General features: G+C 44.1%; 1 protein-coding gene across 1 annotated transcript in view; it reads right to left on the reverse strand.

The window, feature by feature from the left end:
* Positions 1–2,435: 2,435 nt before the first annotated feature.
* The window catches only part of LOC139160082 (zinc finger protein 585A-like), a 36,061-nt gene continuing 12,703 nt past the window's right edge, over positions 2,436–25,793 (reverse strand). The window contains exons 3-4 of the mRNA XM_070737616.1: positions 7,707–9,588; positions 2,436–3,506 (exon numbers count right to left, since the gene is read on the reverse strand). Of these exons, the coding sequence (XP_070593717.1) occupies positions 3,470–3,506; positions 7,707–9,588 (1,919 nt within the window). The 3' untranslated portion in view covers positions 2,436–3,469. The remainder of the gene's footprint in view (positions 3,507–7,706; positions 9,589–25,793) is intronic.

Below are 25,793 nucleotides of genomic sequence, written 5' to 3' on the forward strand. Positions count from 1 at the left end.
CCGAAAGTAAGACATATGTCTTACTTTCGGGGTACGGCTTATATTAGCCGACCCCCCTGAACCCCCCGATACGTCTTACAATCGGGGGTGTCCTACTATCGGGGAAACAGGGTATTATTTACAATTGCTTTGTATCCCATGGTGTTAGCAATCCCTGCAAATATAACCTGTGCAAAAGTAGTTAATTATACATCTTCAAGTAAAAAACCTCACTGTCTTTGCAGTGACTCATATAAATTGCACCATGTTTGAGCAGATTTTCTTTAATTTTGCCCATGTTTGGCTACCGCAAGGATGGTTTTTTAAATGTGGTCAAGAAACTTTCAACTGGAATATTTTTCCAAAATTTTTCTTGCAATCTGGACATTCATATGGTTTCTCTCTTGTGCAAGTCCTCTGGTGCATTATCAACTTGGCCGGCTTGCTGTTGTGGTTAGCTCTGGCCCAGCTCCTGCCCCAAGGACTGTGGATGTGGGGGAGACATCCACATGCTGCAGGCCCGTTTTGCCCCCAGTGGAATCTGATGATGAAGGCTCCTCTGACCAAGAAGACATGAGTGACAGGGAGGAGGAGAGTGGGGCAGACAGCTCAGAAGGAGATCAATTATCTAGCTCCTCCTTGGATTCAGAACAAGAGTTAATGATACAGCCACGCATACAGAGAGCGATGCATAGGCAACAACAACTGAGACATTATTATCAAAGAAAATGAGGCCACCTGTGGTTGGGTGGGGCTGTGGTAATTAGTGAGGCTACTATAAAGAGCAGCCTGTGGGTTTGGCCATTGTGGAGGATTATCTGATCGTTGTGTTTCGTGACTACTTTACTGACTTTGACCTTTTGTGTGCTGCTTTTTCTCCGCTTTGAAACTAAACCAGAGCAAAGTGTGTTTCACTTTGTGAAAGAAGGACTGTGAATTGCCTCACAGCTGCAAGCTAAGTATCACAGAACTGATAAGGGACTTGTACAAATTACCAGTTTGTTTGGAGACGAGTGCTCTTTGCTATCCCAAAAGAAGGCTTAGTTTAAGTGAATTTTCATTATAAAGAACATTGTTTTGAATTTTCAAACGTGTGTGTGTCTGAAATTTGTACCTGTGAATTCTTGGGAGGATTCTACCAGAGAGCCCGACAGAACACTTGCTATAGCTTTTGCCGCATTGGGACTTTTCTCTAGTGTGAGACTTTCCATGAACAATTGGGAAGTTGGTCTGACTAAAGGTTTTGCTGCATTGGGAACACTTGTATGGCTTTTCTCCAGTACGGCTCCTTCCGGGCATAATCAGTTGTGATCTACAATATACGAGTGTTTTGCACAATAGGTAAATCTGTAGATCTCTTCCACCACTGACACTCTTGGATTCTCAATGAAGTCAAAACTACAGTGATACCTCGTCTTACAAACTTAATTGGTTCCGGGACGAGGTTCTTAAGGTGAAAAGTTGGTAAGATGAAACAATGTTTCCCATAGGAATCAATGGAAAAGCGATTAATGCGTGCAAGCCCAAAATTCACCCCTTTTGCTAGCCGAAGCGTCCGTTTTTGCACTGCTGGGATTCCCCTGGGGTCCCCCTCCATGGGAAACCCCACCTCCAGACTTCTGTGTTTTTGCAATGCTGCAGGGGAATCCCAGCATTCCCAGCGAAGGGAGCATCAGTGAAATTGCAGCATCGCAAAAACACTGAAGTCCTCAAAACCCCACCTCCGGACCTCTGTGTTTTTGCGATGCTGCGGTTTCCCCTTGCTGGGAAACCCCACCCCCGCACTTCCATTGCCAGCGAAGCGCCCGTTTTTGTGCTGCTGGGATTCCCCTGCATCACCACAAAAACATGGAGGGGAGCCTCGGGGGAATCCCAGCAGCGCAAAAACGGGTGCTTCACTGGCAACGGAAGTCCAAAGGCGGGGCATCCCAGCGGTGGCGGTGGGTTTGTAAGGTGAAAATAGTTTGTAAGAAGAGGCAAAAAAATCTTAAACCCCAGGTTTGTATCTCAAAAAGTTTGTATGACGAGGCATCGCTGTAGTCTCAATCCCTTCTTGGGTGGAGCATTGATTCAAGTTACTGCTTTCTTCCTAACAGAGCAAGGTATATCTGCAGATTTATTCCACCTGCATCAAGGTCTGCCTTATCTGGCTGACCAAGTGACCTTTTTGTTTCCACTAGCTTATTTATTTATTTATTTATTTATTTATTTATTTATTTATTTGATTTGATTTGATTTGATTTGATTTGATTTGATTTGTATGCCGCCCCTCTCCGCAGTCTCGGGGCGGCTAACAACAGCAATAAAACAGTATATAACAAAATCCAATACTAAAAACAGTTAAAAGCCCATTATATAAAAACCAATCATACATACAGACATACCATGCATAAAATTGTAAAGGCCTAGGGGGAAAGTGTATCTCAATTCCCCCATGCCTGGCGGCAGAGGTGGGTTTTAAGCAGCTTTCGAAAGGCAAGGAGGGTGGGGGCAATTCTAATCTCTGGGGGGAGCTGGTTCCAGAGGGCCGGGGTCGCCACAGAGAAGGCTCTTCCTCTGGGTCCCGCCAAGCGACATTGTTTGGTTGACGGGACCCGGAGAAGACCCACTCTGTGGGACCTAACTGGTCGCTGGGATTCGAGCAGCAGAAGGCGGTGCCTGAGGTAATCTGGTCCGGTGCCATGTAGGGCTTTATAGGTCATAACCAACACTTTGAATTGTGACCGGAAACTGATCGGCAACCAATGCAGACTGCGGAGTGTCGGTGTGACATGGGCATATTTGGGAAAGCCCATGATTGCTCTCGCAGCTGCATTCTGCACGATCTGAAGTTTCCGAACACTTTTCAAAGGTAGCCCCATGTAGAGAGCATTACAGTAGTCGAGCCTCGAGGTGATGAGGGCGTGAGTGACTGTGAGCAGTGAGTCCCGGTCCAAATAGGGTCGCAACTGGTGCACCAGGCGAACCTGGGCAAACGCCCCCCTCGCCACAGCTGAAAGGTGTTTCTCTAATGTGAGCTGTGGATCGAGGAGGATGCCTAAGTTGTGGACCCTCTCTGAGGGGGTCAATGATTCTCCCCCCAGGGTGATGGACGGACAGATAGAATTGTCCTTGGGAGGCAAGACCCACAGCCACTCCGTCTTGTCTGGGTTGAGTTTGAGTCTGTTGACACCCATCCAGGCCCCAACAGCCTCCAGGCACCGGCACATCACTTCCACTGCTTCGTTGACTGGACATGGGATGGAGATGTATAACTGGGTAGCTTCCACATATTACCTTCTTTTTCTGAACTAGGAAATTATTCCCCTTCATATTTTGATACGTTTCTTCCAGATAGTCTATTTATTGTCCAGCTCAAAACTCTTTTCCTGGTTTGTCTCTTCCTTGTCTGAAAGCTGCTATGGAAGAAGAGTTTTGGGGATTTCCAGAGGAACTAATAAGATTTTGACTGCTGCCTCAGTTTCCTTTGCGTTTGAACACTGCTTACGATTCAGTTCTCCACAGTGCTCTCTTTGGCATTCTGTTGCCTGTAAGATTCACATAAAAGGGTTAGCTTAATTATGATTTATAAAATGGTTGAACGATATTTTTAAAACACAGACCAAAAGGCATATATTACAATAAAAGGCAAAGATGCCAAAATGCTAACGTAACCTCTTATATTAATTATTTACATTTTCGATATACATGTCAAATGCCCATTCAGTTATGTAATTTATTTGTTGACTTGGGTTAATCATGAGTTCACAGATTTCAGAGAGTGATCATCAAATATACCTGAAAGTGCTGGGGACAGATTACACATATATACATACCCATATTTCCCCCAAAATAAGACCCAGATTTATTTTCTTTTGGGCCCCAAAATAAGCAACAGGTTTCAATTTTCGGGGTATGTCTTACCCACTTACCTTAGGACCATTGCAGCCAAGCCACCCATGCCCTGGCATCCAGGGCCGCCATCAGGAATTTTGGGGCCCCATACAGCCTAAGTGTCTGCCCCCCCCCCGCCATTTTAAAACCACTGTCCCCCAAATCCCGTGTCATGCCCACCATGGCCACACACCCTGGGCAAGCCCTCCCCCTCTGAGGTCAAACACAGCCCTGATGTGGCCCTCAATGAAATTGAGTTTGACACCCCTGGCCTAGAGGCTGAATCCTATGAACAAGGGCTAAGAGAACGAGTATGTTTAGCTCAACAAATAGAAAACTGAGGGGGAATATAATAGTAGTTTCCCAATCCTTAAAGGGCTGCCACAGAGCAGATGGCATCTATTTATTCTCCACGCCACCTGAAGGTAGTACAAGAAGCAATGGGCGGAACCTCACCAAGAAGAAATGCAATCTGGAAATAAGGAAAAACTTGGGACTGGGCGGCTTAGAAATAAATAAATAAATAAATAAATCCCTTCTTTTTTATTAAAAGAAATTAATAATTTAAAAAAACCAAAATCCATTACTATTAAAACTAAAACAACCAGTAAAACTATTTAAAAAAACAGGTGAGGACTGGAGTTTTTTTGTTATTATTTAAGTGCTTTTACCATATGCTTTAAATCAAGTCACTTCGCTCTCTGTTTCTCTCTCTTTCCTGTCATTCTCTGCCTCAATCATTTTCTCATTTCTCTTTTTTTCTCCCCTTTTTTCTATCATTTCTCTCTCTCTTCCTTCCACTCTTCTCTTTCTTTCTTTCTCTCTTTCTCTATCTCTCCCCCTCTTGCTCTCTCTTTTTCTCACTTTCCCTCTCTTGCTTTCTCTCTCCGTCTTTCTCTCTTGTTTTCTTTCTCTCGTTCTCTCTCTTGCTATCTCTTTCTCTCCCCCCTCTTTCTCTCTCGCTCTCTCGCTCTCTTTCTCACTTTCTCTCTATCTTGCTCTGTCGCTCTCACTCTCTCTCGTTCTCCGGAGGCTGGCAAAAGTGATTTTCAATGTCGGATGCGCGCCTGCCCGCGCACCCGACATTGAAAATCACCTTCGCCAGCCCTCGCTGTGAGAACGCCTGCCCCGCCTCTCCTGCAGCCCCCTCGCTAAGAGCCCGGGACAAAAGCACTCTTGGCGAAGGAACTGCGAGAGCGGCGGGGCGGGCGTTCCCGCTGCGGGAGGAGCCGTGCTCCAAGGTGGGAAGCGGAAGAGAGAGGCGGATTGGGCGGGCGGGGGGCAGCGGTGAGTAGCCAGGGGCGCGAGGGGGCTAGAGGCGTGGGGGGCGGGGGCGGCCGCGGCTCTGTGCGCGCCCTTGGAAAAAGGTGCATGGGGGGCGTTTTGGGGTGCGCTGGCGCAGGCATGCACAGCCTACAGGGAACGGTGCTGGGCACAATGACTGCTGCAGGCACCAGGGGGCCGGCACACAGTGGCGGGCCAAAACCGCCCCCCCATTTTTCAATTTGGCCGGGCCCCTGACGCCAGTAGCAGTAATACTGGCCTATCGGTGGCCCTGCTGACATCTGTTGCATCACTGCCTGACTTCTCCTGCGGCCGCTCATGGCCAGACACCGTGTAGCTTGTTGCGCAGCCCATGCAAGCTGTGTCCAAACTGTTTCTCAGCTGATTAAAACACTTTTAACTTCTGGAGTAACATCAACTATCCTTTTCCTTTTGGCTAAACTCCTCTTAAGTGCTCTCCAACCATTTCCACTTGACTGCATTTTCTTTCACTCTTGTTTTCCTTCTGAGAAGGCAGAGAAGAATGTGAGCCAAACATGGGTAAGCTATGCTGCCGCTTGTGACAGGACACCACTTGGTATGTTGCACCATTACCAAAGTTCACACCAGGGATGAATCCAGGGCCCATTGAAAATGGTGGCTGCTTCCAGGACAAAGTCATGAGGTCCAGGGATGCATGTCCTTCCCTCCCTTCCCTCCCCAACATGACGTTTAGACATCTTCAAAAGGTTAGGAGGAGGGTGTGAAGTCGGATGGGGTGAGGGCGGAATCAGATGTAAGGAGACCCTGTTGGGTGGGGGGATTGAAGGGCCAAGGGAACACAAGGGTTTGGGTACAGAGCACAAGGATGTCTTGGAGGGTGGGGGAGGCTTATTTATTATTGTTTATTATTTGTTTATTTATTGGATTTGTATGCCGCCCCTCTCCGTGGACTCGGGGTGGCTAACACCAGTGACAAAAAACAGAATGTAAAAATCCAATACTACAACAGCTAAAAACCCTTGTTATAAAACCAATCATACATACAAACATACCATGCATAAATTGTAGAAGCCTGGGGGGAAGGATTATCTTAATTCCCCCATGCCTGACGGCAGAGGTGGGTTTTGAGGAGCTTACGAAAGGTAAGAGATGCCTACAGCTGGAAGCACCTTTTTTACCCCAAAAAAGAGGGTAAAAATGTGTCTGTGTCTTATACACTGAATGTAGCTCCATCCAGCCACCCCCACCCTTTGGTCTCTGCCTCCCAACAATTTACCTTCTTGCAGCAAGCAGCCCAAAGCCTGATTAGCATAAGCCACTGATTACATGCCTCCTGACCCTAAGCTGATTGATTGAAGCTGCAGGCAAGCCCACCTGCCAAAATGAAAGTGAAACTAACGCTGCACGAAGTAAATTGCGGGCAGGGAGAAGCAAGGCAGAATTTCATTTTCTTGTGCTAATCAGACTGTGCTGAAACTGGCTTTGTTGTTTGCTGCAAGGAGGTAAGACAATAACTATAAATGCCTATAGAATGTTCAAATTATTAGATTTATTTTTTAAAGCCTAACAGGATCTGTGAAAGTATAATCAGAAATGTAGCAATGTTTCCTGTTTAATATTAAGATAAACCCTGACTTAGTCTGGAGTTGATTTGTTTAAATAATTGGGAGAGTTAGTGTGATTGCATTTAAGAAAACCTGGTGACATCAACATTTATTTGATCAGATTTGATCAGATTTGATTATACTGCCATAATGTACATTTCCCCAATAATTTGCTATTTCTATGATTCAGACACATATGTACAGAAATACACAGCAAATAGTGTATATCAACAGTGCTGGTTGCTGGTTGCTAGTTGCTGGTAGGTAAATTGCTGGGAGACAGAGGCAAATTTGTTTTTCCTCCCCAAAACTAACGGGTGTCTTATACAGTAGTACCTCTAGATACGAGTTTAATGCGTTCCAGAACGGAGCTCGTATGTCGAACAACTCGTATCTGGAACAAATGTCTTTAGACTTTGTTTTTCCCCTCCGGGATAACCAGAAGCAAGGATTCTTGCGCCACCTAGTGGAAGCTCGGCTCGTATCCCGAATTTGAGCTCGGGTGTCGAAAAGAAATTTTGCTCCCGTCGTGGCTCGTAACGTGGAATACTCGCATGTGGAGCAACTCATATCTAGAGGTACTACTGTACTCTGAAAAATGCAGTAGTTATGTCTTGATTACTACTTGTATGCTGTGGAATTCTGGGGTTCAATATCTGGGCAGAAACCAAGGTAGAAGACTGAAACTCCACACATATGAATTCCATAACCAACATACAACAGCTCCACCCAAAACTCCTTTTTGAGAAATTCCACTACTTCTGCAAAAGGTAATATCCAGAAGCTTCTGCTGATAATCAGAAACTAGTTAATTAGCCATTTTCCTTTTTTCTCCACCTACAAATTTAATCCTGAGAAATGTTTGAGCAAAATGAATCAGGCCAAAATTTAAACAATCAATTTTTCACTTACACTTTCGATGGGAGATTACAAATGAAATTCAAGCATTCTCTAAACTCATCTACTATTCCTCACATGGATTACCTTGTGTGCAATAAGGATGATGTATGCTTGAAGGAATGTCCACAGACTGGACATTTCAAAAATTTGTCCACTGTGGGAGTCTTCTGGTGTATCACTAAGTAGGAATCCTGACTGAAACTTTTCCTGCAGATAGGACATTGAAAGAGTGTCTCTCCTATGTGAGTCCTCTGGTGTTTCACCAAACCAGAACTTTGACTGAAACTTTGTCCACAATCAGGACGTTCAAATGGTTTATCCCCTGTGTGAGTCCTCTGGTGTCTCACTAGATTGGAAATAGCACTAAAGCTTTTCCCACAGACAGGACATTCAAAGGGTTTCTCTCCTGTGTGAGTCCTCTGGTGTTTCACCAGACTGGAACTTTGACTGAAACTTTTTCCACAATCAGGACATTCAAATGGTTTATCTCCTGTGTGAGTCCTCTGGTGTCTTACTAGATTGGAAATAACACTAAAGCTTTTCCCACAGACAGGACATTCAAAGGGTTTCTCTCCTGTGTGAGTATTCTGGTGTGTCACCAGGCTGGAATTCTGACTAAAGCTTTTCCCGCAATCAGGACATTCAAAGGGTTTCTCTCCTGTGTGAGTCCTCTGGTGTATCACCAAGTGAGAATTCTGAAAGTAACATTTCCCACAGTCAGGACATTCAAAGGGTTTCTCTCCTGTGTGAGTTCTCTGGTGTATCACCAGGTGGGAATTCTGACTGTAACGTTTCCCACAGTCAGGACATTCAAGAGGTTTCTCTGCTATGTGATTCCTCTGGTGTTTCACCAGGCTAGAATTATTATTAAAACTTTTCCAACAGCTAGGACATTCAAAGGCTTTCTCTCCTGTGTGTGTACTCTGGTGTGTCACCAGGCTTGAATTCTGACTAAAACTTTTCCCGCAATCAGGACATTCAAAGGGTTTCTCTCCTGTGTGAGTCCTCTGGTGTATCACCAAGTGAGAATTCTGAAAGTAACATTTTCCACAGTCAGGACATTCAAAGGGTTTCTCTCCTGTGTGAGTTCTCTGGTGTATCACCAGGTGGGAATTCTGACTGTAACGTTTCCCACAGTCAGGACATTCAAGAGGTTTCTCTGCTATGTGATTCCTCTGGTGTTTCACCAGGCTAGAATTATTATTAAAACTTTTCCAACAGCTAGGACATTCAAAGGCTTTCTCTCCTGTGTGTGTACTCTGGTGTGTCACCAGGCTTGAATTCTGACTAAAACTTTTCCCGCAATCAGGACATTCAAAGGGTTTCTCTCCTGTGTGAGTCCTCTGGTGTATCACCAAGTGAGAATTCTGAAAGTAACATTTCCCACAGTCAGGACATTCAAAGGGTTTCTCTCCTGTGTGAGTTCTCTGGTGTATCACCAGGTGGGAATTCTGACTGTAACGTTTCCCACAGTCAGGACATTCAAGAGGTTTCTCTGCTATGTGATTCCTCTGGTGTTTCACCAGGCTAGAATTATTATTAAAACTTTTCCAACAGCTAGGACATTCAAAGGCTTTCTCTCCTGTGTGTGTACTCTGGTGTGTCACCAGGCTTGAATTCTGACTAAAACTTTTCCCACAGTCAGGACATTCAAAGGGTTTCTCTCCTGTGTGAGTTCTCTGATGTATCACCAGGTAGGAATTGTGATTGAAACTTCTCCCACAGTCGGAACATTTGAACGGTTTCTCTCCTGTGTGAGTCCTCTGGTGTGTCACCAGGGTGGACCTCTGACTAAAACTTTTCCCACAATCAGGACATTCAAAGGGTTTCTCACCTGTGTGAGTCCTCTGGTGTCTCACCAGGCTTGAATTATCACTAAACCGTTTCCCACAGATAGGGCATTCAAAGGGTTTCTCTCCTGTGTGAGTCCTCCGGTGTATCACCAGATGAGAATTACGACGGAAACCTCTTCCACAGTCAAAACATTTGAAGGGTTTCTCTCCTGTGTGAGTACTCCAATGTTTCACTAGGCTGGAAACCTGACTAAAACTTTTCCCACACTCAGGACATTCAAAGGTTTTCTCTCCTGTGTGAGTAATCCAGTGTTTCATCAGGCTGGAATTATCACGAAAATCTTTCCTATAGATAGGACATTCAAAAGGTTTGTCTCCTGCATGCATGGTCTCGTGTCTCAGAAAGTGGGGATTTGTAATTAAACCTTTCCCACAATCTCCATATTTATAAGGATGGATAATGCATGGGGTGAATTCTTTGACGTATTACCAGGCGGGAATTATGACTGAAAGTTTTCCAACAATAAGGACATTCAAAGCATTTCTCTCCTACGTGAGTCTTCTGGTATATCACCAGGCTGGAATTGTGACTTTCTCATAATCAGGACATTCAAAGGGTTCCTCTTCCATGTGAGTTCTTTGTTTTATCACGAGATGGAAATTTCTAATGAAGTTTTCCCCACCATCTAGACATTTATGAGTTTACTATAACCCTGGATTCAATCTACTGATGCATCATCCGACTGAAATTGTGACTATTTTTCCCCCCACAATCAGAACATTCAAAGGGCTTCATATCTGTGTGAGTCCTTGGCTGCTTCACCAGGATGGAATTCTCACTGAAATATTTCCCGCAGGAGTTTCAAATGGTTTTATTCCTGTGTGTGTGTCCTTTAGGACCTAGGAAGTTCTAATGAAAATTCTAATGAATTTGAATGAATTTCTAAACGAACTTTTCAGACAATACAGTCATATGTTTTCTCCCTCCTGTGAGTCATCTGATGTAGCACCATGGTGCCATGCTCCCTAGAGCATTTATTTATTTATTTATTCATTCATTCATTCAATTTTTATGCCGCCCTTCTCCTTAGACTCAGGGTGGCTTACAACATGTTAGCAATAGCACTTTTTAACAGAGCCAGCCTATTGCCCCCACAATCCGGGTCCTCATTTTACCCACCTCGAAAGGATGGAAGGCTGAGTCAACCTTGAGCCGGTGATGAGATTTGAACTGCTGACCCTTCAGATCTACAGTCAGCTTCAGTGGCCTGCAGCAAAGCACTCTATTTACTGCATTGAGAGCACTTTGTGGCTTTCCCCTTGTGTGGAGGTGCTTCCATGATCCACAAGGGAGCTGTTTTGATCATAGTTTTTGCCACATTCAGGTAATTTGCACGGCTTTTATCTTTTCTGGCTTGCCTTGTGCATAATCAGATGTTATTTGCAATTTGTGCTTTCCCCACAATAGGCAAATCTATGGAGCATTTCCACAGCTGATATTCTTGAGGAGGTTAAAAGTATGGACAATGCCTTGTTTAGTGGTGCTTTCATTCAATCCATCTTCTTTTTCACAGGGAGAGGCCGGCATTACTGTCGGTTATACGTGATTTTACTTTTCAATTTCCTTCCTGTTGACTTCCAGATATTTCCCTCTTTTGCTGAATGGGTAATAATCTCCTTTAAATTTTCATGTAATGTATCACTGAGTTCTGCATAATCGCCTTATTCTGTCTTGATTTTTCTTTCCTTTGCGTTATCTCTGCTGGAGGAGAAGCACAATTGTATTGTCTTCTGAAAGAAATGGAAAATATTTTGATTTCTGGCTTGATTTTCTTCCCTTTTCAGTGTTGTTTGTTATTTAGAGTTGTCCCGGGTGCTCTTGTTGCCATCCTCTTTGTCTGTAAGATTCAAAGAAAAGTGTAACTTTAATCTATATATATATATATATATACAGTGTTCCCTCGATTTTCGCAGGTTCAAACTTCGCGAATAGCCTATACCACGGTTTTTCAAAAAATATTAATTAAAAAAGATTTCACGGTTTTTTTCCTATATCACGGTTTTTCCCACCCGATGACATCATACGTCATCACCAAACTAATAATTTTTGCAAATAAATAACAAAAAATAATAATAATTGTTAATAAATAATTATGTTTATAAATATCAGGATCACTAAGTGTCTTATTCAATGGTGAGTACCAGTAATAATGGTGAGTAAATGGTTGTTAAGGGAATGGGAAATGGTAATTTAGGGTTTTAAAGTGTTAAGGGAAGGCTTGTGATACTGTCCATAGCCAAAAATGGTGTATTTACTTCCGCATCTCTACTTCGCGGAAATTCGACTTTCGCGGGCAGTCTCGGAACGCATCCCCCGCGGAAATCGAGGGAACACTGTATATATAAAACTTATCAGGAAAGACTTAATGAGGGGGCCGGAGGCGCTGGGGGGGGGGCGGCCGACATTCGAAACAATCTTTGCCGGCCTCCTCACTTTCGTCACTCCCCACCCTCAACTTCAAGCCCGGCTCCTTGCGCGGCCTTGGAAAAGGGTGCGTGGGGGTAGTTTTTGGCTGTCCATAGCCAAAAATTGTGTTTTCTCTTCCGCATCTCTACTTTGCGGAAATTCGACTTTGGCGGGCAGTCTGGGAACGCAACCCCCGCGAAAATCGAGGGATCACTGTATTCCAGTATTTGAGAGGCTGAGCGGGCAATTTACATGTGTGCGCAGCATTTGAAAACAGCCCATTTTCAGCTCTAAAATTCATCTTCTACTGCAGCACCGGTGAGTAAAACAGTTGGAGTGTTGCAATCCACTATGCTGTGCAAATCAGCTGAGCTTGAAAACACGGAAATATGGAACAGACTAGAGAAGGGCGGGTGGCCAGGGCCAACTAATTGCCAGAATTACCGGTTTACCCGAACTACTGGGTCCCCCAAACCGGGTTGAACCGGATGAACCCCACCCCTGAATGGTGATGCTGTCTTTCCCACATTTTCCTAGCTTATCAAAAAGTAGGTTGTAATCTACTTTATCATGTGCCTTGCTGAAGTCTAAATATACTATGTCCATAGAATTTCTCTAGTCTATTAATTTAATCACCTTGTCTAAGAAAGAAATATGAAGTTTGGCATGATCTGTTTTTAAGATCAAAAGCAACATGAGAAAATATTATTTTACTGAAAGAGTAGTAGATCCTTGGAACAAACTTCCAGCAGACGTTGTAGATAAATCCACAGTAACTGAATTTAAACATGCCTGGGATAAACATATATCCATCCTAAGATAAAATACAGAAAATAGTATAAGGGCAGACTAGATGGACCAGGAGGTCTTTTTCTGCCGTCAGACTTCTATGTTTCTATGTTTCTATGCTGGCTTTTAATTAAAACTTTTTAGTTTCTAGATGTTCGTAGATCTGCTTACCCCCCCTCCAGTATCAATGTTAGGCTGTAATAATAGAGAGATATAGTCAAGATCAAGTGAAGCATTAGTACCAATTGAGAATGCTTTGGTAAGACCATAGAAACATAGAAGTCTGACGGCAGAAAAAGACCTCATGGTCCATCTAGTCTGCCCTTATACTATTTTCTGTATTTTATCTTAGGATGGATATATGTTTATCCCAGGCATGTTTAAATTCAGTTACTGGGGATTTATGTACCACGTCTGCTGGAAGTTTGTTCCAAGGATCTACTACTCTTTCAGTGAAATAATATTTTCTCATGTTGCTTTTGATCTTTCCCCCAACTAACTTCAGATTGTGTCCCCTTGTTCTTGTGTTCACTTTCCTATTAAAAACACTTCCCTCCTGAACCTTATTTAACCCTTTAACATATTTAAATGTTTCGATCATGTCCCCCCTTTTCCTTCTGTCCTCCAGACTATACAGATTGAGTTCATTAAGTCTTTCCTGATACGTTTTATGCTTAAGACCTTCCACCATTCTTGTAGCCCGTCTTTGGACCCGTTCAATTTTGTCAATATCTTTTTGTAGGTGAGGTCTCCAGAACTGAACATAGTACTCCAAATGTGGTCTCACCAGCGCTCTATATAAGGGGATCACAATCTCCCTCTTCCTGCTTGTTATACCTCTAGCTATGCAGCCAAGCAGACCACACTTGGAGTACTTAACAATTATTATTAAAAAGTTGTTGAGACTCCACGAAGAGCCAACAGAAGAGCAGCAAGGATGATTAGGAGGCTCAAGGCTGAAATGTTGCAGGAATTGGTGTCTAATCCTGTGATGATGAACCAATGGCATGTGTGCCACAAGTAACACGTGGGGGCCATATCTGAGGGCACACAAGGCATTGCCCTATGTCAGCTCCAACACACATGTGCGTGCTGGCCAGCTAATGCCTGGCCTTCCAGAGTGTTGTGATTCAGCCTGAGGCTCCTCAGGGACCGGCTGGATCTCTGCCGGATCCATGCCCAGAGGAGGAGGACAGTGAGCAGGAGGGGGAGGACCAGGCAGACGGGGGAGAGGAACGTCAGGAAGAGGAGGAGGGAGAGCAGCCTGAGACCCCCGAGGGGGGCCCTCTCCCCAGCTAGTAGCCTGGATTCATTGGATGAAGACGCACAGGCTATAATAGACATGAGGCAGCGACGAGCAGCTCAAAGACGGGGCCAATTAGAAAGGTACAGTGGTACCTCAAGATACGAACCCCTCGTCTTACGAACAACTCATGATACGAACCCGGGGTTCAGAAAAAAATTGCCTCTTCTTACGAACTTTTTTCGAGTTACGAACGGTTCAGGAGGCTGAAGTGAATTCAAGTCGAGGGAGAGTCTGCCCAGAGACCGATGACGCTGCAGATGGGAGAATTTCCATTGGCCCATGGAAATTCTCCCATCTGCAGCGTCATCGGTCTCCGGGCAGATTCTCTCTCGACTTCAGCCATGAAGCAACTTCAGCCTCCTGAACCACAAACCCGGAAATTCAGCAAAAGTTCGGGGTTCAGGAGGTTGCTGGGAAGCCCCCCAGCCCGGCGGTCACCTTTTAAAACAGCCGGGCGGCTTCCCAGGAGCCTCCAAACGCCAAACTTTTGCCAAACTTCCGGGTTCCGGAGGCTGAAGTGAATTCAAGTCGAGGGAGAGTCTGCCCGGAGACCGATGACGCTGCAGATGGGAGAATTTCCATTGGCCTTCCTGGATGTTGCCAATTTTTTTGCGGGTTTTTTTTTGGTTGCACGAATTAATTGATGTTACATTGTTTCCTATGGGAAACAATGTTTCGTCTTACGAACCTTTCGTGTTACAAACCTCCTCCTTGCACCAATTAAGTTCGTATCATGAGGTATTACTGTATTTCCATCCCTGAATTGGCAACAGCTGGGTTTGGGTGTGGTTCTCCTCAGCAGGGTTGAAAAGGCAGGCCCACCCTTACAGTCTTGTGGAGAGTTATCAATTGGGAGTCCTGTGACCTTGCTTCGATTCTTGGCGTCTCTGATCTTGGCTTGTGGCCTAGAAGACTGGAAGACTTGGGGGAGGCGTGGGTTTTATTATCTCCAGCGTTGTTTTTGCCAGCAAGAATCCTGTTTTATTGCCTGGCCTTCGTGAAACCTCTGTGAAGCTTCATAGTGTTCCTGTCTGTAAGAACAGTTTTTGTTACCTGTGTTAGAAACATAGAAACATAGAAGTCTGACGGCAGAAAAAGACCTCATGGTCCATCTAGTCTGCCCTAGTGTTTGCTTTCAATTATATAAACTGCCTTTGCTTTTTACCAGTGTGCATCTAGTGTTTGCTTTCAATTATATAAACTGCCTTTGCTTTTTACCAGTGTGTCTGGATACTCTTTTTGGTTGGTGTTGGCGTCTGGGGGGACCCAGGCAGAACACAGAGGAAGCCATTTTCACCCTCCCCAGGCTTCAGGAAAACCTCCAGAGCCTGTGGGGGGGTGAAAAACAGACCCAATGGGCCTACCAGATGTTTGTGTGGGAAGGTTGTGCACGCATGCATGGGGGAGAAGGACACTGCATTATGGGGTGAGGGCACACGCACACCCTTTTGGCACCCCAGCAAAAAAATATTTGCCATCACTGGTCTAATACGGGGGTCGGTAGCATAGTTCCCTCTAAGCTGAGCAGTGAGCAATCACTCACTTAAAAATCATAATCAACTCAGAGTTTTCCAAACCTGCCCAGAAGCCGAGAGGGAAAGAGTGAGAGGGAAGGAGAGAGAGAGGAAGAGAGAGAAACAGATAGAAAAAAGAGAGGAAGGAAAAGAGAAAGAAAAAGAATGGGAGTAAGGAAGAGAGAAAGAAAATCAAAATCTAGTTTGAAACTAGCTCAACTATTTAAGTGGCATTTTGATATTGATAGAATTGCCCTATTATGAGCTCACTGTTGTAGACACACAGTACAGTATTTTATTTTGAAATTCTCTGAGGCAAAACAGGGTGGGTTTTTTGTTTGTTTGTTTGTTTATTTATTTATTATTTCTGTGCCACCCAGTCCCAAAGGGACTGCCACTGAGACACTATACTTTTCTGCCCCCCACCCCCAAAATTAGAGGGAACACTGGTCGGTAGCATTAAACATTCAGAGCCATTTGTACACTTTTCCACAGAAAAGAAGACACTGGGAGCCACAAATCCTTCCCATGCCAGATTATTTCCCGAGCAGCCACAAAACCAGCATATGTAGCTGAATTAAATGTTCTGAAATTTTTATTTCCTTGGATTTAGCCATAGTTGGCCAACCAGAGGTCAAAAAGATTAATCGCATGCCAACGGGTTCCACACATTGGCAGTTGTGACACACATTTTGAGCAACAGGGAGCCGCAGCTGAGGAATGAAAGAGCCACATGTGGCTCCAGAGCCACGGGTTGGTGACCCCTGGTCTGGTCTAATGAAAAGAAGAACTAGCTGTGACATAATAGCAGTGTTCCAGTACTTGAGGGGCTGCCACAAAAAAAAAGGAGGTGGGTCAAGCAGAAAAGCAGCCTAGAACTACAGAGAAATTTCCTGACACTCAGAACAATCAGTGGAAGAGCTTAGCCTTCAGAAGTTGTGAGTCTTCCATCACTGGAGGCTTTTAAACAGAGACTGGACACCCATTTGTCTGAAATAGCATTGTGTCTTCTGCTTGATCAGAGAGTTAGAATAGAAGACCATTAAGGATCCTTCAAATTATGTTCCTCTGTTACACTCCTCTAGTGATGGATCACCCACAACCTCTGGCGAATCAACCTTACCTTATAAATGCATTTTAAATCTTCTCACCAGCAGAAAATTGCAGCCACCAGTTTCACAACGTGCAGCCCCAGTGAACTTAAATTTGGGGAGGGGAGGAACCTGCAGCAGCAGCACCTGACATGCTTCAGCGCAGTTGCTTCTCTGCTTCCAGGCCGTGGAGGAAACCGAACAGCCCGACTTGCTCCCGACTCTCCTCTCACCTGCACTCAACTCACCTTCCAGCTGCTGTTTCGACCATGGGAAGAACAAAAAAAGCCGCTCTGCACGCCACCCTCCTCCCATGAGCGATCCGGAAGAGGAAGTTCCTTCGCGCTTCTTCTCTCCTCCAAACCTTTCTAGCAATAGAGTACTCTATGGTTTTAACTCCATAGTTTAAAAACTCCCGATTTAAAAACTATGCATTTTCAAACACAGATGTTGCCTACCTGATCGCCATCTCGAGATACCCTAGGAGGCAGAAAAATACGCTTGTTCCCTCTCTACTAACTAAGGCGTTTGCAAGACGTTTTAACTGTTTAAATGTTGGTTTGACTTCTAGCAACCGACCTTTGCATCTGAGTCAAGTGAGATGTGAGGCTGCTTAGCTTACGAATATTACGTGCAGGGCCATAAAAGTTCATAAAGCCTCCCCCCCCCACCCCGAATTACAGAATAAGCTTTCTTTGGAGGTGTCCCTCAATGGTGATCAAAGCCTCTCTACAACCCAGATCTGTAAGACTTATTTATACAGAATACCCTACGAAACTAGACTTACAATCCTGGGTCTTGAAAGCTTAGAACTACGAAGCTTTAAACATGATCTAAGTATTGCCCACAAGATCATATGTTGCAAAATCCTGCCTTTCAAAGACTACTTCAGCTTCAACCACAACAACACAAGAGCACACAACCGATTCAAGCTGAACATTAACCGCTCCAAACTTGACTGTAAAAAATATGACTTTAGTAATCGGGTTGTTGAAGCGTAGAACTCATTACCGGACTCGGTAGCATCATCCCCTAACCCCCAACATTTTACCCTTAGACTATCCATGGTTGACCTCCAGATTCCTAAGAGGTCAGTAAGGGGCGTACATAAGCGCACTAGAGTGCCTTCCGTCCCGTCCTATAGTCTCTCCTATATCTCGTATTTCTTCTCTACTATATCATCTATAACCTTCATTGTGTATTATTGTGTATTGGACAAAAATAGATAGATAGATAGATAGATAGATAGATAGATAGATAGATAGATAGATAGATAGATAGATAGACAGACAGACAGACAGACAGACAGACAGACAGACAGACAGACAGACAGACAGACAGACAGACAGACAGACAGCTAGATAAATATGTGGCTCCCAAGGATTTAGGACATGGCAGGAACACCAGGTGAGATGCTCCAGGAGAGCCAGCTTCACTTCTACTGGCCAGGACTACATTCAAGAGCACCCAGCATGAAGCTTTATTCCTGAAGGAGGAAATTGTGTATCTGCTAAATGTTAAATCCCATATGTAAATTCTGTAAATTGTAAATTTATTTGCAGGGAAGTCTCCATTAGGTCACAGATAGAGGAAAATGTGCAGCAGGGCCTAGAAAATGGGGGCTAAGAAAGAGGGGACAATTGTCAATATATAGTAGAAGAAAGAATAGGACAGAACAGAATGGAAGGGATCTTGGAGATATTCTAATGCAACCCCCTGCTTAGGCAAAAAAAACCCTATACCATTTCAGATAAATAGTTGTCCAAATCTCTTCTAAAAAGCTTTCAGTGTTGGAGCATTCACCACTTCTGGTGGCAAGACAACAACAACAATAGAGTTGGAAGGGACATTGGAGGTCTCCTAGTCCAACCGTCTGCTTAGGCAGGAAAGTAGCACTGATTATTTGTTCTACCTGTTGGGAAATGTCTCCTTGGTTCTAAGTTGATTAGTTTCCATCCATTGCTTTTTGTCCTATTTTCAGGGGCTTTGGAAAATAGCTTGACTCCCCTTCTTTATGACAACTCCTGAGATAGCAGAACGCTGCTATTACATCACCCCTGTTCCTTCTCTTAATGAAACTATACATACCCAATTCCAGCAGCCCTTCTTTATATATATTTAGCCTCCAGGCCCCTAATCATATTTTCTGCTCTTCTCTGCACTCTTGCGAGAGTCTCAACATCTTTTTCACATCGTGGTGATGAAAATTGGATGCAGTATTCCAAGTGTGGCCTTACCAAGACCTTATAAAGAGGTATTAACACTTCACGTGATCTTGATTCTATCCCTCTGTTAATGCAACCTAGAAATGTGTTGGCTTTTTTGGAAACTGCTGCACACTGCAGGCTCATATTTAAATGATTGTCTACTACAGGCCTGCTAGCAACTGGTGGCTGGCAGGCCAGATCCTACTTGCTTTCCCTACCACCTGACTGCACTGTTCACCCATTTTGAGACTGTCAGAAATCACTACCCCTAAATCCTTCTCTTCTGAAGTTTTTGTTAACACAGAACTGCCAATACAATATGCAGATTGAGGATTCCTTTTCCCCAAGTGCATTATTTTATATTTGGAAACATTAAACTGCAGTTTCCATTGCTTTAACCATTTATCTAGTAAAGCTAAATTATTTACCATATTACAGAAGCAAAAACTTCAGAAGAAAAGGATTTAGGGGTAGTGATTTCTGAGAGTCTCAAAATGGGTGAGCAGTGTGGTCGGGCGGTAGGAAAAGCAAGTAGGATGCTTGGCTACATAGCAGAGGTATAACAAGCAGGAAGAGGGAGATTGTGATCCCGCTATATAGAGCACTGGTGAGACCACATTTGGAATACTGTGTTCAGTTCTGGAGACCTCACCTACAAAAAGATATTGACAAAATTGAACGGGTCCAAAGACGGGCTACAAGAATGGTGGAAGGTCTTAAGCATAAAACGTATCAGGAAAGACTTAATGAACTCAATCTGTATAGTCTGGAGGACAGAAGGAAAAGGGGGGACATGATCGAAACATTTAAATATGTCAAAGGGTTAAATAAGGTTCAGGAGGGAAGTGTTTTTAATAGGAAAGTGAACACAAGAACAAGGGGACACTATCTGAAGTTAGTTGGGGGAAAGATCAAAAGCAACATGAGAAAATATTATTTTACTGAAAGAGTAGTAGATCCTTGGAACAAACTTCCAGCAGACGTGGTTGGTAAATCCACAGTAACTGAATTTAAACATGCATGGGATAAACATATATCCATCCTAAGATAAAATACAAAATATAGTATAAGGGCAGACTAGATGGATCATGAGGTCTTTTTCTGCCATCAGTCTTATGTTTCTAAGATTTGGCTGTTGTTGGTGTGTCTGGGATGGAGGTTGTGCAAATAGGTGGTTGTGGTTTCTTTTCAAACCTGCAGTAGAACACATTCAGGTCATCTGCCAGTTGCTGATATCCTTCAGCTTGGGAAGGTGGTTTGCTGTAACCGGTGACCTTTTTTAGATTTTTCCATATGTTTGCTGGATCATTTGTTGAGAATTGATTCTTCAGCTTAAGAACGCCTCTACTTAAGAACTTTTCTAGAGAAGAACCGGGTGTTCAAGATTTTTTTGCCTCTTCTTAAGAACCATTTTCTACTTAAGAACCTGAGCCCGGAAAAATTTCCCAGGAAATTTGAGAGCAGCATGAAGGCCCAGCCACAGTTTCCTATCATTCCCCCTTTAATCCCAGCCATATCGGACTTTTTTGAGCTGGCAGAGGAGCCTTTCGGTGGCGCTTAAGGAGGCTTTGGCAGTCCAGAGCGAACAAAGCATTTTCCTTTCTCTGGGCGCTTGGAGAGGGAATAAACCTTTGGCAGCCCCCAGAGAAAAGAAATGCTCCTTGGGCTGCCCAGAGCGAATGGAGCATTTTCCTTTCTCTGGGTGCTTGGATAGGGAATAAATCACTTTGCTATGTTGACCCCCTTGCACTGCCTCCCATATACCTGGTGTGAGGTTATTTTAATATAAATTCCCACTTAATGTTATCGAAGGCTTTTTGAGTGTCTAAAAATAGTAAAGCTACTTGCTTTTCATTTTGTATTTCATAATACTCTAATATTATTCTTATGTTATTTGTCTCTTGGGCAAAACAAATCATTTTGGTCAATATCTATGAAGTTGTTTAAGTATTTTTTGAGTCTTCTCCATAATTGACATGAATATTTTATAACCTGAGTTTAATAAAGAGAAAGGTCTATAATTTTGAGTTAGTGTATGGTCTGAGTTTTCTTTTGGAATTGGTGCTATGTTTGGTTCTATCCTTGACGCTGGTGCCTTTGCCTGCATTCTATACAAGGGTTATTCGGAAAGTAAGGTTACAAGGCACGTAGTTCTTGCAGGGAATGTTTGTGGCGGAAGTTGGTATTACTATCGTGTAGCAGGAAGCCAGCAGAAATGAATGAGCAGTGCCAGTGGTCAGTAGATCATCAACTGGTGTTGTGATGAAGGTTAGAGATTAGCATCCTCATTCTATTTTCCTCCAAGTGCGAAGTGTGCACTGTAATATGCTACCTGAATGCTAAGGGCATGAGCGCTTCTGTGATGTACCCAAGATTTGTGCGCAACGGGTGCCCAATATTTTTCTCGCCAATGCTGAGGTTTTAATTTTTTGGTTGAAGGAGAATCGGTATGGCACCACTGCATTGATTGATGTTTGCTCTCTGGAGTATGGTGATAAGCCTGTTTCACCTCCTGTCACTATACAGTTGAGAAAAGCATTGTTTTAAATCTCAAAATGTTCAATAAATTATCAGGCGGCACTCACTGTTGATTTTGTGCACTTCAGTAAGCATCTTGGGCACCCATTGTAGCAGCGTTCACACCCTCAGCATTTAGGTAGCGTATTACAGCGCATACTTCGCACTTGCAGGGAAATGGAATGAGGACACTCATCTCTAACCTTCACCACAACACCAGTTGATGATCCACTGACCACCGGCCCTACTCATTCGCTTCCGTTTACTTCCCATTACACGGTAGTAATACCAACTTCTCCTGCGAACATTCCCTGCGAGAACTACCTGCCTTGTAAACTTACTTTCCGGATAACCCTCGTACTTGTAGTTTTTTATATAGCTGAAGTGGAACTCTATCAGGTCCTGGGCTCTTATTATTATTCTGCCTTTTAAATGCCTCTGTTAATTCTGTCATTTTAATATCTTCATTTAATATAATTTTAATTTCCTCTGAGATTTTGGAGAGATCCGCTACTCTGAAGCATTGTTGTTTATTTTCTTCTACCATGTTATTCTCCTTCTTGTATAAATTTTTATAAAAACCATAAATTTTTCTTTTCTTCCATGCTATGACATATTCCCTTTTCATTTTGTAGTTTGCTGATCAGACTTTTTTCTTTTTTCAGTTTATACATCAGACACTTACCTGGTTTATTTGCATTCTCAAAGAAATTTTGTTTACTCCTTAATATTTGTTGGGTTAGCTCTTTATTCTACAGCAGGCTAAATTTGTGTTTTATCAAGTTCATTTGTTGTTTTATATCTTTTCTTTGTGGTTCTATTTGTAATCCTATCTCTAATTTCTTAAATTCATCCCCTAACCCTTTTCGTTCAAGTTTTTTCTTTTTATGTTCTGTGGCCATATATAGGCTATTACCATGCCCCTCATAACTGCTTTCGCTGTGTGTCAGAGATTTTGTCAACTAGCATGTTTTATCTTATTGTCTTAGAAGAAATCAATTGGTTCTTTCACTTTTTCTTTAAAATCTTTGTCTTTTATTATTGCCCCTTTCAGAGATTTCAATATACATGTCAAATACCCATTCAGTTATAAAATTTAGTTGTTCTTGGGTCAATCATGAGTTCATAGTATTACAAAGACATAAATATATCTGGAAGTGCTGGGGACAGATTAAACATATACCGTATTTTTCGGTGTATAAGATGCACCAGTGTATAAGACTCACCTAGATTTTAAAGGAGGAAACCAAGGAAAAAAGTACAGTGATACCTCGTCTTACAAACGCCTCGTCATACAAACTTTTCGAGATACAAACCCGGGGTTTAAGATTTTTTTGCCTCTTCTTACAAACTATTTTCACCTTGCAAACCTACCGCTGCCGCTGGGATGCCCCGCCTCCAGACTTCCGTTGCCAGCGAAGCATCCGTTTTTGTGCTGCTGTGATTCCCCTGAGGCCCCCCTCCATGGGGAAACCCCACCTCCGGACTTCCGTGTTTTTGTGATGCTGCAGGGGAATCCCAGCAGCGCAAAAACAGGCGCTTCGCTGGCAACGGAAGTCCGGAGGTGGGGTTCCCATGGAGGGGAGCCTCAGGGGAATCCCAGCAGCGCAAAAACAGGCGCTTCGCTGGCAACAGAAGTCCGGAGGTGGGGTTCCCATGGAGGGGAGCCTCAGGGGAATCCCAGCAGCGCAAAAACAGGCGCTTCGCTGGCAACGGAAGTCCGGAGGTGGGGTCTCCCATGGAGGGGAGCCTCAGGGGAATCCGAGCAGCGCAAAAACAGGCGCTTCGCTGGCAACGGAAGTCCGGAGGTGGGGTTCCCATGGAGGGGAGCCTCAGGGGAATCCCAGCAGTGCAAAAACGGGCGCTTCAGCTGGCAACGGAAGTCCGGAGGTGGGGTTTCCCATGGAGGGGAGCCTCAGGGGAATCCCAGCAGCGCAAAAACAGGCGCTTCGCTGGCAACGGAAGTCCGGAGGTGGGGTTTCCCATGGAGGGGAGCCTCAGGGGAATCCCAGCAGTGCAAAAACGGGCGCTTCAGCTGGCAAAAGGGGTGAATTTTGGGCTTGCACGCATTAATCGCTTTTCCATTGATTCCTATGGAAAACATTGTTTCGTCTTACAAACTTTTCACCTTAAGAACCTCGTCCCGGAACCAATTAAGTTTGTAAGACAAGGTATCACTGTATTCTGAACCAAATGATGTAGTATTATATTATTTAATAAAATACCAGTGTAGCAGAATACTTTTTACAAACATGCTTACTTTTATAACCATGTACACTTTTTACAAACTTCAAACTTGACAGCTTCAAGACTTGTGGACTTCAACTCCCAGAATTCCTCCACCAGTCATGCTACCTCAGGAATGGGAGTTGAAGTCCACAAGCCTTAAACTTGCCAGGTTTGAAGGCCCTTGCACTCCTAACCCCTAACTCAGGGGTCTTCAAACTTGACAGCTTTAAGACTAGTGGACTTCAACTCCCAGAATTCCTCCACCAGTCATGCTACCTCGGGAATGGGAGTTGAAGTCCACAAGCTTTAATCTTGCCAGGTTTGAAGACCCTTGCCTTTTCCTTCCTGTTGCCCCATCCACCAGAGACCCTTGGTAAAATTGGAGCAGGGACAATGTTTATCTGCTTACACACTTCCTAGAAAGCCCAATGCATGTATCAAAAAATTCTTGTTCCCGCAAGAAAGAACAATAATGTTTTCTTCATAAACAATTTAGCTTAAACCATGTTCATGAACGTCAACTCCCATTCTAAACTTGTCCTCCTCTATCTGTGGCCACTTTGCTCTTTAAACCTTCCAGCTCTATTAACAAAGAGCCATAAAGATTATCACCGGAGATTCAAGAAAGGAAGATTCAAAAAAGTGTTCGGAAACTTCAGATTGTGCAGAATGCAGCTGTGAGAGCAATCATGGGCTTCCCTAAATATGCCCATATCATACCAACACTCCGCAGTCTGCATTGGTTGCCAATCAGTTTCCGGTCACAATTCAAAGTGTTGGTTATGACCTATAAAGCCCTTCATGGCACCGGGCCAGATTATCTCAGGGACCACCTTCTGCCGCACGAATCCCAGCGACCAGTTAGGTCCCACAGAGTGGGTCTTCTCCGGGTCCCGTCAACTAAACAATGTCGGTTGACGAGGCCCAGGGAAAGAGCCTTATCTGTGGCGGCCCCGACCCTCTGGAACCAACTCCCCCCAGAGATTAGAATTGCCCCCACCCTCCTTGCCTTTCGTAAGCTCCTCAAAACCCACCTCTGCCGTCAGGCATGGGGGAATTAAGATAATCTTTCCCCCTAGGCCTTTACAATTTATGCATGGTGTGTTTGTATGTATCATTGGTTTTATAACAAGGGTTTTTAGCTGTTGTAGTATTGGATTTTTACATTCTGTTTTTTGTCACTGTTGTTAGCCGCTCCGAGTCCACGGAGAGGGGCGGCATACAAATCCAATAAATAAACAAACAAACAAATAAATAAATAAGATCAAAGGGGGGGGGTAGCGAAGTGACAGTACCCTGTTAGTCAGCTCACTAGGGCAGCAACTGGGGTGGCAGCTCCTCGGGCAGTCTGGGAGCAGGCTTTGTGCAGGAAGAGCAGCAGTGGTTGGAAGGGCTCACTTCAGGCAGCAGCAATGGCAGTTCCTCTGTAATCTAAATATTTAAATTTGCACGTGTGTTACTGCTGCTGAGGGGGGGCCCACTAGGGCAGCAACAGGACAGCAGTAATCTCCTCAGTAATCTCAGAAAATAATAGGATCTCCTGTTCTTCTCTTCTACAAAGCAGGAAAGACAGGGGAAGAACCCAGGGAAGCAAGGAAAGCAAGAAGTCCGGGAGGGGGGTGAGAAGACCGATTAGGTCCCACAGAGTTGGCCTTCTCCGGGTCCCGTCAACTAAACAATGTCGGTTGGCGGGCCCTAGGGGAAGAGCCTTCTCTGTGGCGGCCCCGACTCTCTGGAACCAGCTCCCCCCAGAGATTAGAACTGCCCCTACCCTCCTTGCCTTTCGTAAAGTTCTTAAGACCCATCTCTGCCGTCAGGCATGGGGGAACTGACATATCTCCCCCGGGCCTATACAATTTATGTATGGTATGCTTGTGTGTATGTCTGTTTAATAATGGGGTTTTTTAATATTTTAAATTGTAAATTATTAGATTTGTTATAAACTGTTTTTATTGTGTTGTGAGCCGCCCCGAGTCTACGGAAAGGGGCGGCATACAAATCTAATAAATAATAATAATAACAATGCCCCCCCCCCCGGCGTCGCTGCCTTGCACCCTCCCTCCAGGCAAAGAGCCGGCCCCCAGCATTCTAGAACAGTGATTTTCAACCTTTTTTGAGCCGCGGCACACTTTTTACATTTACAAAATCCTGGGGCACACCACCAACCAAAATGACACAAATCTAATAAATAAATAAATAAATAAATACATACATACATACATACATACATAAATAACCCCCTCATATATATAATCCCA

The sequence above is a fragment of the Erythrolamprus reginae genome, chromosome 2, assembly GCF_031021105.1.
Source record: "Erythrolamprus reginae isolate rEryReg1 chromosome 2, rEryReg1.hap1, whole genome shotgun sequence".
Classification (NCBI taxonomy): Eukaryota; Metazoa; Chordata; class Lepidosauria; order Squamata; family Dipsadidae; genus Erythrolamprus; species Erythrolamprus reginae.